Source organism: Erythrolamprus reginae, chromosome 2 (assembly GCF_031021105.1).
Source record: "Erythrolamprus reginae isolate rEryReg1 chromosome 2, rEryReg1.hap1, whole genome shotgun sequence".
NCBI classification, from domain to species: Eukaryota; Metazoa; Chordata; class Lepidosauria; order Squamata; family Dipsadidae; genus Erythrolamprus; species Erythrolamprus reginae.
This window is the reverse complement of record NC_091951.1, coordinates 219744422-219758292: the sequence shown is the minus strand read 5'-3', so window position 1 is coordinate 219758292 and position 13871 is coordinate 219744422. Positions and strand designations below refer to the sequence as shown.

Genomic DNA, 13871 nt, shown 5'->3' with positions numbered 1-13871 from the left:
AAACTAATTTTGGTGTGAACAAGCAGTCTGTCCTTGTGTCTCTCTCTAACTCTTTTCCATCTTGTGCTTCAAAATTAGTTTATATTGTATTGTTAGACAAGATAACAATGCAGACAGAACAGTACAGGAGAAAAGCATTTTGAAATTCCCTGATATTTCCCGGACATTTTCCTGTAACTTGCGATCTAGCCCTGAGTTTTCGGAGAGGGGCATCATACAAATCTAAATAATAATAATAATAATAACAACAATAACAATAATAATAATAATAATTAAGGCGCAGTTGTAGATGACATCATACCAAATGGTTAAGCCGTGGAGAAATATCGGTAGCTGAGGAAGCAAGTTGTTGCCACAGTTATGCTCATTTTTGCTCGACTGCCAGGCAGTGCAATGTTTTTTTTAAACTTGATTTTTCTCTGACTTTTAAACATTTTAATACAGTTTGGTTTTTTCCCCTAGTTTATTCCATTTTTTTCACGAATTCCCTGATATTTCCCGAACCGCCTATTTCCTTGATTATTCCCTGATTTCCCTGTTTTCCAGGTTTGCTGGACACCTTGAGTACAACTTTTAAAAAGTAGAGCAATGTATACCTGTATTCCATTTCATTTCCTTAAAGACCATAATTACAATTTCCACAATAAATCTCTAAATAAACAAAAAGAAAATACATTTTACCTCAGATTGAGTATTTCTGCAATGGAGAACATTTTTTGTTCCCTTTTTAACATGTCTGATATGGACTGAAAAAGAAAAAAGAAATATATTCATTCACTGCTCTTGTCCCTTTACATCATGAACCTTCTGTACTAGCATTAAAATTGTTCACTTCTACTCATGCTTAGAACTCTCTGTATTAGCCTGTTGGTTCATTTTCTTTCCAATCAAAATAGAAATGACTAGCAGAAACTCAGAAGTACAGATTAATTTACCTGAGAAATTCGTCTCACATGATGCACATAAGCCCCATCTGGGAAGGGCAGAAAAAAGGAACAGCTCAAGTTTGATTTGTTTCCTGGAGCCAGTGAGGAACACTTTTTATCAAAAATATCCAAATCCTGAAAAAACATAACAAACTGAGATCAACCATAGAATCAAACTGTATTCAGACACCTCCACTACAAGGAATCTTGAAATTTGAAATATAAAAAATTGGACTAGAAGGCCCAATCGCTGATTTTTATTCTTTCTGAGTAGTTTAGCAAAAACCCACCAATAAATTTTACAGTTTCTTTTAGTCTTACCGTGCACTGAGGTAGAATGAGCTGGTACAAATGGTCAACATGTAGAAATGGGAACCAGTGCAGAGAGTTCTTCAAAAACAGTAACAATACCTGAAGAATAATTTAAGAAGTCCATAACAAAAGAAACCCAAATTTTACCATACGAGTGTTGCTGGTGAGATATAAAACACACTACTCTGTTTAGCAAGATTAAGTTTTAGATTACAATTCCTACCTTGCGTAGAACAGCATGTACAATCTTGGGGGTAAAAGTGAGCTTCTCTTATAGTGGCAAAATTATGCCAAAATTGTGGCACTGTAGGGAATGGTGTGTGGGTACAACAAAGATTTTTTTAAAATGTATTTGATTTCTATGCCGCCCTTCTCGAAGTGATTCAGGGCGGCGCACAGCATTGTAAATACCCACAATATATATGAGAACTAAATTTAATTAAAGCATCTTTTGTGAAACCATCACAAGCAGCAAAGGACAATGGCCATGGGTCCATTTAAGGACAACCACAACATATGACTTAAAACAGAGACTTTTAAAAATGATAAAGAGGGTAAATTATTATTCATTTCCAGAAATAAGAGCAAGAGCAGATTAATAGATCTGACTGAAGATAGGCCAATCTTGAGCTAACAAATATACTTTGAGGTATAGACTTAATTCTGCATGAAAGCACTAACATATAAAAGCAAAAGCAAAATTGATGTCATTCCGTTTGTTCAGGATCTCATGAACTGATGATAACTACGCATTACATAATGATGATTATGGAAGAAAAGCAGAAATACAACATTCTAAATGCAATGCAATCATGTGCCATTTCTCCACTTTGCTTTACCCTTACTTTCTGCTGGGCTTCGCTGGTCTCTTCAAAAGCAATAATCTTGAGCTCCTCCTGTTCTTCCCTTTCTCCAAGACTGTGGCATAGCTTAGGTTTACCCATCCATAAAACTGTGGCCTGAAAGGAGAGTTGCATTGTCTGCCTATTTTCAGACTTGCTTCCTGGACTGTGGAGGTAGTTGCGCCATGCAAGTCCTTCCTTTTGAATCAGCAAAAACAGACGAGATACACACGTGATCTTCTCAGTACTGTTCCTGGACTGTTTTGGCTCCCTAATATCTGGTTTCTCTATTTCCTTTCCTTTCCTTTTAGCTTTCCTTACTGAGGGTATCAGATCAGTTGTTGAACTGCCACTGTCTTTAACATCACAGGAGGACTGCTGATAGGTAATAGGACTTTTTTTGGCTTTCTTTTCAGGAATATGAAGAACTTTCACATCCTCAAAATAAAACTGTGCATAAAGCCTGAGAAGAGAAGAGAAGTAGCATGAGTGCAGCTCTAGAGATATTATAGGAAGAAGGGAACACAAACTGCAGAATTAGGACACTTGACTAATTCTTATGATTTTTCTGTAATGTAGTGTATCCTAATAATGGGTTGCTCCTCCATTTTCATTTTCAGTTAGATCTACTGTAAAACATTTGCAATGTGTCGGCCCTTCAAGGTAGACCAGATCAGGAAACCAGAGTTATGAATCTAATACTACTTTCATTAAAAAGTTAGAGAAACAGAATGGTTGAAGTTCGTCAGATGGCGATCCGGTTGAGAATGCAACTTCATTGCTAAGAGATTCAGTCATAAGGTGCAATGTCACATGACCATACCAAACTCCAAACATATAGAGAATAATTGGGATGGAACTTTTATTTTAATTTTAAAAAATCATATCAATAAATAACGGAAAGTATTCAAAATTCTAAACATGAGTCATATTAATACAACATTTTTCCTATTAGATTTTTTCATAGTTCTAAAACAATATTTTACATTTGGCTTTTTCCATCTGCATCTTTGACTTGTTCTATTAGTCTGCTGTTTTTAAATTTAGTAAGTTTAAAGAAATGGATACCTGCCTTTTCTTTTTCTTTATATGATTAGCTATAATTGGCTGTTGTGAAGAAGAAAAGTCATTCTGAGGAAACTGCTCTGTAATAAGCTGAAAAATATTCACCTGAAGGAGGCACCCTGTAGTTGAAAAAAAATGAAATCAGTTAATAAGTAAAGCTGACTACTATACAAAACATAGCAGAGAAAGCAGAAGAAACCATTTCTCCTCAAGACCCACCTTAGCAAAGGTGATATAGCCCAAGGGAGGAGTTAAATGCATCATCAGTCATGAGTTCCTTCATGCTCACAGGAAATCTAAGCCCAGCCCACCCTGAATTCGTCCTACTCTTATATTCTCTAATTTCTCTTAGCCATTAATAGTTCAGAATCTGCAATAAATTGGAGAGGGGCGGGGTCTGATGGCCGTGGCAGCTGGAACCTTTCTTCTCCCTTGGAAAAGTTCTGAATCCCCACTGCCCGGGGGTTCTGGCCGTTTTGGACCAGATTGGATCCTTCCTGAAGGGAAGATGACGCATGGGATGCTTCCAGGGGTCTGATAGAGGCTGGCATGCCCCACTAGATGAACTGGCCTGGTCTCGCACCAGCTGTGGTGTGAATCCGGCCAGGCAGCCATGTCTGAGCCGACACAGCTGCGGAGACAACGCAATGCCGAGATGGATAGATGATTGGTAACATCTGGAATGAGCTGGAGGTGTTATTTACTTACAAAGAAAGGAGGGATTTAAAGCTATGCTGGTAAGTTGAGGTTGCTGAAGGGATTTTGGATTTTTTTTTCTGCACAATTTGATTTCAACGGAGCTTAAACAGCCCAAAATGGAGGCAGGAAGCAGCTCTTCTTGCAACAAGGCAAAGGCGATGGCTTTTGAAAGTAGCAATTGCCCAGGACTGGATTTCCAAGATTCTTAATCATTTTTAAATTTGTTTTTTTTTTAATTGGGACCATTTAAATTTTCGCTATGGAGGCTATTCTGTTTTTTTTTTTAATTTCCTATTTACACGTATGAAAGAGGAAGCGGAAATGCAAAAATACTGGAAGATTTGAAAAAACATGTTATTTAGCGCTATCTAGTGGTTGGAGGAAATATAGCCACTAATCTGTTTATATGGCTTGGAAATGCTTGTTTGGCTTTCACATTGGTTGTTTTTCTATATGAAAAGAGGAGTTATCAGCTGTGGCCCGGAAGGAAGAAATTATTCGAGATGGAACTGATTTGGAAATGTATTGGATAATGCAATTTGAAAGGAGGTTTAAGACATTTTAAGAACATTGACATTGAAAACTCAGTAGACTGCAGAAGATACTAGTACTCCAAAGAAGAGGAAAGGACTGAATTTTTCCCTACAAAGCTATATATTATAAAAAGAATTGACTATGGAACTAAATGAATTGGAATTATTAGTGATTTAATTTTATTGGAGTTATTTCCCGAAAAGAAAATTAGAGATAAAAAAGTTAAAATGGAATGATGGAATAAGGAGGGGAAATTGAAAGTATGATTATGAATAAGAAAATTGAAAAAAGGTGATTATGATTATTATTATGGATGAGAAATTCAAAAATGGTTGTGATTATAGTTATGATTCCACTTTTGATAGTTTCTATTGATTATTTGAACTATAAATTGATTATTTATTATTTGAATTATAAATTCATTATGTGATTTACACTGATAAATAATAGGAGAAAAGGGAAAAGGGATTATTAAAGGAGGATTAATATGGGATAATAATTAATATTGATTATGTTGGTATGATAGTAAAATGGATGGAGTAGGGAAAAGCTGAATCTAGTAGATTAGGGAAGATTATTTACACTGAGTTTGATAGTGGAAGGTACATAGAATAGGTAAAATACATAGATTAGGGAAATATATAGATTAGGAAAGATTATCGCACTGCAATTGGCAGTAAAAGCAATTAGAATAGAAAAAATTATTGCACTGCTATGACAGTGACACATAGAATAGGGAAGATAATTACACTGGGCTTGGCAGTGGAACCTATAGATTAGGGAAGATCATTACATTAAGTACGACAGTGGAAGATATATAGATTAGGGAAAATTATTGATTTTTTTTGAAAAATAATTTAATATGATATATAATGATTATGATTTGTTAAAGTAGAAATGATATATTGGTATAATGAAAGAAATGAAACGAATGAAACGAATGGGAAATACGTTAAAAAAAATTTTAAAACACAACTTTCCCTCATATGTATATTGATATTGTTATAATTAGTTTAAGATTTGATATGTATGGTTATCTTTTCTTTCCTTCCTGGTATATAAAGAGAAGTAAATTTGGAAATTTCTTTTAAGGGCAGTTACAATAAGATGAGGGTTTTCAAAAAATAAGAATGAATTTAAGAATATAAGAAATGGATTGTAGCACGATAGTACAGTTTTGGTAGACAAACAGCAAATAGCCACGAGAAATTGAGATAGCTAAAGGCACTTTGAATTCAAATCAGCGCGAAGGAGAATATCTGAAATCCAGATGATAGGATTTGAAAAGGAGGTAGCACAGGATGAATGATATGTTCCAGAATAAATTGGATAAATAATTAGGAAATTTGGATTAAGAATTTGGCATTTGTTACTATATTGTATTGTATTCTAATTTGAGGTATGTGAATTTGAATCTCTGTAAGGTGTGGAAAAACAATAAAAATTTATACCACCCCTAAACCCACCCACCCAAAAAGCTTGCAATAAATCTTTTTACCCATTTGAACCATCTGGATCTCCCGATTTGTTTGGTAGTTAAACAGGTGCCTGTGACCAATTCTAGCTTCAGGTATAATGTACTAAACTTCAATTCCTTAATTTTCTCTCTCATTACACCTGAAACCAGAATTGGTCAGAGGCACTTCTGCTAAAGTAAGAAGAAAAATAGTTTGTTCCTTGCAAATAGTGAATAATTTACATATGACTTTTCTTGCTTTTTCTTTAATACACACTATGATAAACTCTGTGATCTCTCTATTTCTCTTCATTGAAGATAAAGACAGGCATCTGTTTTCTAAAGCAGGAGTCTCCAACGTTGGCAACTTTTGACTTCAACTCCCAGAATTCCTCAGCCAGCAAAGCAAAGTTCCCGCTCCCTTCTTAACCAGGGGGGAGTTGGGGAGCCCTTACAGAGTAGTGCCGAGGATTTTACCACGTTTTTCGCTGATAAAATTGCTCAGATTCGAGCGGACCTCGACTCCAATTGTAAAACAGAGTCAACTGACAACGAGTCAGTCGAGGTGACTGGGGCTAAACGTCTTTGTCCATCTGTCTGGGAGAGGTTTGACTTGGTGACACCTAAGGAAGTGGACAAGGCCATTGGAGCTGTGTGTTCCGCCACCTGTCTACTGGATCCGTGTCCCTCTTGGTTGGTTTCGGCCAGTCGAGAGGTGACGCGGAGCTGGGTCCGGGAGATTGTCAAAGCCTCCTTGGGGAGTGGGTCCTTTCTGGCTCCTTATAAGGAGGCACTTGTGCGCCCCCTCCTCAAGAGGCCTTCCCTGGACCCAGCCATACTCAATAACTACCGTCCAGTCTCCAACCTTCCCTTTATGGGGAAGGTTGTTGAGAAGGTGGTGGCACTTCAGCTCCAGCGGTCCTTGGAAGAAGCCAATTATCTAGGTCCTCAGCAGTCTGGATTCAAGCCCGGCTACAGCACGGAAACTGCTTTGGTCGCGTTGATGGATAATCTCTGGCGGGCCCAGGACAGGGGCTTGTCCTCTGTCCTGGTGCTTCTTGACCTCTCAGCGGCTTTCGATACCATCGACCATGGTATCCTTCTGCACCGACTAGAGGGGTTGGGGGTGTGAGGCACTGTTCTTCAGTGGTTCTCCTCATACCTCTCTGGTCGGTCGCAGTCGGTGTTAGTAGGAGATCAGAAGTCGACCTCTAGGTCTCTTCCTTGTGGGGTGCCTCAGGGGTCGGTCCTCTCCCCCCTGCTATTTAATATCTACATGAAACCGCTAGGTGAGATCATCCAAGGGCATGGGGTGAGGTATCATCAATACGCCGATGATACCCAGTTATACATCTCCACCCCATGTCCAGCCAACGAAGCAATGGAAGTGATGGGCCGGTGCCTGGAGGATGTTAGGGCCTGGATGAGTGTCAACAAGCTCAAACTCAACCCAGACAAGACGGAGTGGCTGTGGATCTTACCTCCCAGGGACAACTCCATCTGTCCGTCCATTACCCTGGGGGGAGAATCACTGGCCCCCTCAGAGAAGGTTCGCAACTTGGGCGTCCTCCTCGATCCACAGCTCACATTAGAGAAACATCTTTCAGCTGTGGCGAGGGGGACGTTTGCCCAGGTTCGCCTTGTGCACCAGTTGCGACCCTACTTGGACCGGGAGTCACTGCTCACGGTCACTCGTGCCCTCATCACCTCGAGGCTTGACTACTGTAACGCTCTCTACATGGGGCTACCTTTGAAAAATGTTCGGAAACTTCAGATCGTGCAGAATGCAGCTGCGAGAGCAATCATGGGCTTTCCCAAATATGCTCATGTTACACTAACACTCCGCAGTCTGCATTGGTTGCTGATCAGTTTCCGGTCACAATTCAAAGTGTTGGTTATGACCTATAAAGCCCTTCATGACACCGGACCAGATTACCTCAGGGACCGCCTTCTGCTGCACGAATCCCAGCGACCAATTAGGTCCCACAGAGTGGATCTTCTCCGGGTCCCGTCAACTAAGCAATGTCGCCTGGCGGGACCCAGGGAAGAGCCTTCTCTGTGGCGGCCCCGGCCCTCTGGAACCAACTCCCCCCAGAGATTATAACTGCCCCCACCCTCCTTGCCTTTCGTAAATAACTTAAAACCCACCTCTGCCGCCAGGCATGGGGGAATTGAGATCCTCTTTCCCCCTAGGCCTTTACAATTCTATGCATGGTATGTCTGTATGTATGTTTGGTTTTTATATTAATTGATTTTTAATCATCAATACCAAATTACAGTGGTCCCCCGATTATCGCGAGGGTTCCGTTCCAGGACCCCTCGCAATGATCGGTTTTTCGCGAAGTAGCGGTGCGGAAGTAAAAAAACCATCTGCGCATGCGCAGATGGTGTTTTTACTTCGACCGCAGCAGCGAGGAGCCGAAGATTGGGGTTTCCCCACCGCCCACGCAAACTCCTCGCTGCTGCCGCGCCAGCCGCTTGTCCACCCGCCGCTTGTCCACCGCCTGCCTGCCCGCGCGCCCGCCCTTTGCCCGCCCACGCCGTTCGCTCGCGCCGCTTCCCAGCTGAGTCCTGAAGCGAACTTCCGCGTTTGGCTTCAGGACTCAGCTGGGAAGCGGCGCTGGGGTTTCCCTGCCGCCCACGCAAACTCCTCGCTGATGCCCTCCGCTCGCCCTCCCGCCAGCAAGAGGGGGAAGACCCAGGGAAGCCGCCCAGCAGCTGATCTGCCCGGCGCCATCTACGCATGCGTGGCCATAGAAAAAAGGGCGCACATGCGCAGATGGTGTTTTTACTTCCGGGTTGAAAAATCGCCATATAGCCTTTCGCAATGATCGGGATCGCGAAACGCGGGGGATCACTGTACTATTATACACTGTTTTATTGTCGCTGTTAGCCGCCCCGAGTCTCTGGAGAGGGGCGGCATACAAATCCAATAAATAAATAAATAAATAAATAAATAAAGTTGGCTGTGGAATTCTGGGAGTTGAAGTCCACAGGTCTTAAAGTTCCCAATGTTGGAGACCCCTGTTCTAAGGACAGAAAGGATGAACACTTCACTGAACTTCAGATCCAAACAGTCATGGGTTATTTATCAAATTATATTCCAACTTTCTCAAGATAACATGCAGCACTTCCTTTCTCTAATATTTTCCTTACATCTCTATCCCTATGATAGATGTGGCTGAGAAATACATTCTATTTCAGGAACAACTTGCACATTAACTAGCAAATGCATTGTGTTATAAATGTTTCAAATTTGTTCAAATCTCTAAAAAATCACTTTATGTAATTTATTTCTGAACTACACTGCTTAAAAATACTGAAACTAATTGGAATACTTCTGACCATTTTAGGGGAAAGTGTCAAAACATCCTATTTTTTAATAAATGTTAAATTTCCACATACCTTTAATAGGCTATTTATAATTGGATGGGGGTTTTATGCCATAGAAACAATTCTACTTATGTCACACCAGAAATATTTATGCACCCCCCCACCCCTCGAGAATCCTGCTCCTTCCATTGTAGCCCAATCATATGGTGATAAAATACAAATTGTACTCCACATCATACTCTGTATGTTACATACAGTAAAATTTTACTCTCTTGATATTGTTAGCTAATGCCAACAAAAAGAAAGGGAAAAAAGGCCAGGGTTGTCATTTCCCCATTGTAGCAATAGCAATAGCACTTAGACCTATATCCTGCTTTACAGCCCGCTCTAAGCAGTTAGAGTCAGCATATAGCCCCCAACAATCTGGGTCTTCATTTTACCCACCTCAGAAAGATAGACTGGTGAGATTTGAACTGCTAAATTTGAACTGCTAAATGGCAGCCAGCAGTACTGCACTCTAACCCCTGCGCCACCATGGCTCATTGTAATAAGTTTAGGGTTGCTTGCAGCTACTGAGCATATGTATTAGAAGCATCTTTTGTTTTGATTAGAGAAAACAAGCCAATTTCATCAGAAAATATGCTAGAATGCGGCCGCGAGAGCTATTTTGGGGCTTCCTAGATTTGCCCATGTTTCGTCAACACTCCGCAGCCTGCACTGGTTGCCGATTAGTTTCCGGTCACAATTCAAAGTGTTGGTAATGACCTATAAAGCCCTTCATGGCATCGGACCAGAATACCTTTGGAACCGCCTTCTGCCGCACAAATCCCAATGACTGATTAGGTCCTACAGAGTTGCCCTTCTCTGGGTCCTGTCGACAAAACAATGCCATCTGACGGGCCCCAGGGGAAGAGCCTTCTCTGTGGCGGCCCCGGCGCTCTGGAACCAACTCCCCCGGATATTAGAACTGCCCCCACCCTCCTTGCCTTTTATAAGCTATTAAAGACCCACCTTTGTCGTCAGGCATGGGGAAGCTGAGCCCCTGGGTTATATTATTTATATATTATATTATTTATGTATGGTATGAGTGTGTTGTATGGTTTTTAGATTTCTTTTAATGTATTAGATTTGTTACATTGTTGTTATTGTTGTGAGCTGCCCCGAGTTTTTGGAGAGGGGTGGCATACAAATCTAATAAATTATTATTATTATTATTATTACTATTGGAGAATATCTTTCCTTGAAAGGCTTGATTTAAGGGAATATCAGCAATGCTTCATTTCAACAATGTCGACTAAACAATGTCATTTGGCAGGACCCAGGGGAAGAACCTTCTCTGTGGCAGCCCCAACCCTCTGGAATCAGCTCCCCCCAGAGATCAGAATTGCCCACACTCTCCTTGCCTTTCATAAGCGCCTCAAAACCCACCTCGGTCATCAGGCATTGAGATATTCATTCCCCCCAGGCCTATACAATTTATGCATGGTATATTTGTGTGTATGTTTGGTTTTTAATAAGGGTTTTTAGTTATTTTAAATATTAGATTTGTTATATGTTGTTTTATTACTGTTGTTAGCCGCCCCAGTCTACGGAGAGGGGCAGCATACAAATCGAATGAATGAATGAATGTAATACAGGATCTTAGCATTTGTGGTAAAACAAGTGCTATATTGAATTAACTGTTAGGCCATTTGTGCTCTGCATCTAGTTTCTGGATTCAGTCAGAGATGAAAAGTGCAAAGGGTCTCCCACAATCCAGACATTCAGCAACAATTGGAAACTTCTCTTCTGCACATGTGGTTGGTGAAATTGCCCAAATAACATCTTCTGCCTCTCTTTCTCTCTTCATCAGTGTTCAGAAGCAGCTACTTTCACTTCCATATAAACATACTGTGCAATAGCACACAGCTTGCAGAAGAACTATGTTCACTTTGCTAATGGTTGAGCATCAAAATTAAAAAGCTGGGAAATATTTTATATATACATGAGAGGCTTTCAACTGTCAACTAAATTTTATCTTTAAAATGTATTTAAATAAAATCTCAGGTTTGTATAGGTTTCTAGATAACAAGAGAAGCCCTCTTTTTCTCCTCACATCATCTCCCAATAGAAAGAGAATACTTTCATTTCATTTATGGCAGAGCTGGTTGAAATTGTTTCCTTAAAAACAATTTTATACACTTCTGCAAACTTGTATTTCCTCAAGTCTGCTGATACTTTCCTCTTTTCCAGCTAGATAAACAATATCACTCAGATAATTAAAATAGGAATACCCAAAAATAAGATTATCAACTAAAATTGCATGGACTACCACAGGGGTTCCCAATCCCCGGCTCATGAACCAGCATCGGTCTGTGGCAAGGCAGCAACCAAGTGATGCAAACAAGAGAAGCTCCATCCATGGCATGCGGGCAGCACGTAAAACCCCACCCCCCTCCAGTCCATGGAGAAACCTTTCTCCCAGGAATTAGTCCCTGGTGCTCAAAAGGTTGGGGGCCTCTGGACTACCAGACAGCCAACTTGATGGATAGCTTCATTTTCTGTAACAATAGTATAGTTTATCTTTCAAAACTCTGTCTTTTGTAACCAATGATGGATACAGTGTTCCCTCGATTTTTGCGGGTTCGAACTTCGCGAAAAGTCTATACCACGGTTTTTCAAAAATATTAATTAAAAAATACTTTGCGGGTTTTCCCCCTATACCACGGTTTTTTCCCACCCGATGACGTCATATGTCATCGCCAAACTTTTGTCTGCTTTTAATGAATATTTTTTAAAATAAACTTTAATAAATAAACATGGTGAGTAATAATCTAAATGGTTGCTAGGGTAATGGAAAATTGCAATTTAGGGCTTTAAAGTGTTACGGGAAGGTTTTTGATACTGTTCATAGCCAAAAATAGTGTATTTACTTCCGCATCTCTACTTCGCGGAAATTCGACTTTCACGGGCGGTTTCGGAACGCATCCCCCGCGAAAAGTGAGGGAACACTGTACTATCTTGAATTTGCATAAGAACTGGCAATTTCTACTCTAATATTTTGTAGAATCTCAAAACATACTTGCTATTAATATTAAGTGGCTATTATTTTATATTTCCCCCAAATAGATAGATAAAAGTGAAATAAATACGGAACATACCTATTAGTGATGTGTCAGTGAATGGTCTACAATCCTTGTGGAATATTATACAAGGAAGACTGTTACTTCTGTCTCGTAACTGGAGGGAACCACTATTGGAATATTCCAGCACTCCAAGCAACAGCTATCCTCCCACCCCAAAAATATAAGGTGATTATTAGCCATTGACAAGAAAAGAACAAAGGTATTCACTAATTAGGTCATATAATTATAAGAATATTCTTTTGCCTATTTTTCTAGGAGTATCTAAACAATGAAACCTTTTACAGTACCAGAGAACTAGTGTCAGATCTGCCATCTTCAGCTTGATGCTTCATTGGCATTCTGCCATCAGTCATTAGAGGTGGTGGGGTAGTGGAGAGGAAATAGGCAATTGGCATGTAAGGAGTAGAGGTGATCAAAAGGACAGTGGATGATAGGCTTGACAGAACCCCAGAGGTATGAGTACTAGCTCTTTCCAGGATTCAAGGACACAACGCCTAAGAAAGGAGTGTGAATTGCACCAAACATCTGAACGATTCCCAAAACATCTATGGGCATACCACTGGTCAAAGATGAATTGGTCAAGGGGGAAGGGCTGGGAGGAAGGGAAAAATTTTGTAATCTTTTGTGCAGGAACTTTAGTTTTAGCCTGCTTTGTTTGCAACCAACTAATCCTTAGTAAAAAAACCTATCACTTCAATCAAATGGAGTCTTTCTTTCCTAGAGACCTAACTGAAGCAAGTCTGATAACTAATTTGATATACTGGTTAAAGTACTAGAAAGTATTGGGCTGGAGACTGTGAGTTTTAGTCAGGAGCAAAACCAGCTGGTTGACTTTGGGCGAGTTACTTTTTCTCAGCCCTAGGAAGGAGGTAAGGGCAAATCACTTCGGAATCTTGCTAAAAAACAACAACAGGGACTTGTCCTTGCATTTGCCAGGAGTCAACACACATGAACAGTACAGCGGGAATGTGTAAATTCATGTTTATTCTCTGTTTATCATACAACAAAAGACTATTTTCTCCCAAAGTTTTAGAAGATAAATGTCATACTTACCAATGGAGGATGAAAACATTCAGCTGATAAAATGGAGAAGTTCTGGGCCAATGTGCAAGTTACTTCTTGGATATTTATGTTGCAGCTCTTTGAGGCAGAATGCAACTGCTGCAACGGACCACAGCTTTCCCAGCAGCTCTCAGCCATACTATACAGTTGGGCAAAATGTGGAATCTGCAATGGTGGCTCCAGAATTTGGTACTAGGAAAAAGTTTAGGAGTTAAGTTATGTCCACATAGATGTTAAGCACACACAATTATGGAAAAAGGTATTACCTGGTCTAGGGGACAACTGTGCTTTTCTGCCAGGATCTCTGCATGGAAGTTTCTTGCTTGCTTCTTAGGTAACAGCAGAGAATTCAGAATAGGAACAATAAACTTCTCTATTAGTCTTTGAGAATGATGGCTAAAGCAAAGCAGCAACTTTTGATGCTGAGTAAAAGAACAGAACCTAGAAAGATTTAAGATAACATTACATTCTTCAGATATAATGATGGGAAATGAATTTCAGGTGAAGAAAATTTAGG

At 40.2% G+C, this 13871-nt stretch overlaps 1 protein-coding gene across 1 annotated transcript in view; it reads right to left on the bottom strand.

The window, feature by feature from the left end:
• Nucleotides 1–13871, bottom strand: part of CTC1 (CST telomere replication complex component 1) — a 34246-nt gene that overhangs the window by 6556 nt on the left and 13819 nt on the right. Inside the window, exons 8-15 of the mRNA XM_070741920.1 lie at nt 13621–13795; nt 13346–13546; nt 12308–12431; nt 3153–3264; nt 2084–2543; nt 1248–1337; nt 936–1061; nt 682–746 (exon numbers count right to left, since the gene is read on the bottom strand). Coding sequence (XP_070598021.1) covers nt 682–746; nt 936–1061; nt 1248–1337; nt 2084–2543; nt 3153–3264; nt 12308–12431; nt 13346–13546; nt 13621–13795 — 1353 coding nt within the window. The remainder of the gene's footprint in view (nt 1–681; nt 747–935; nt 1062–1247; nt 1338–2083; nt 2544–3152; nt 3265–12307; nt 12432–13345; nt 13547–13620; nt 13796–13871) is intronic.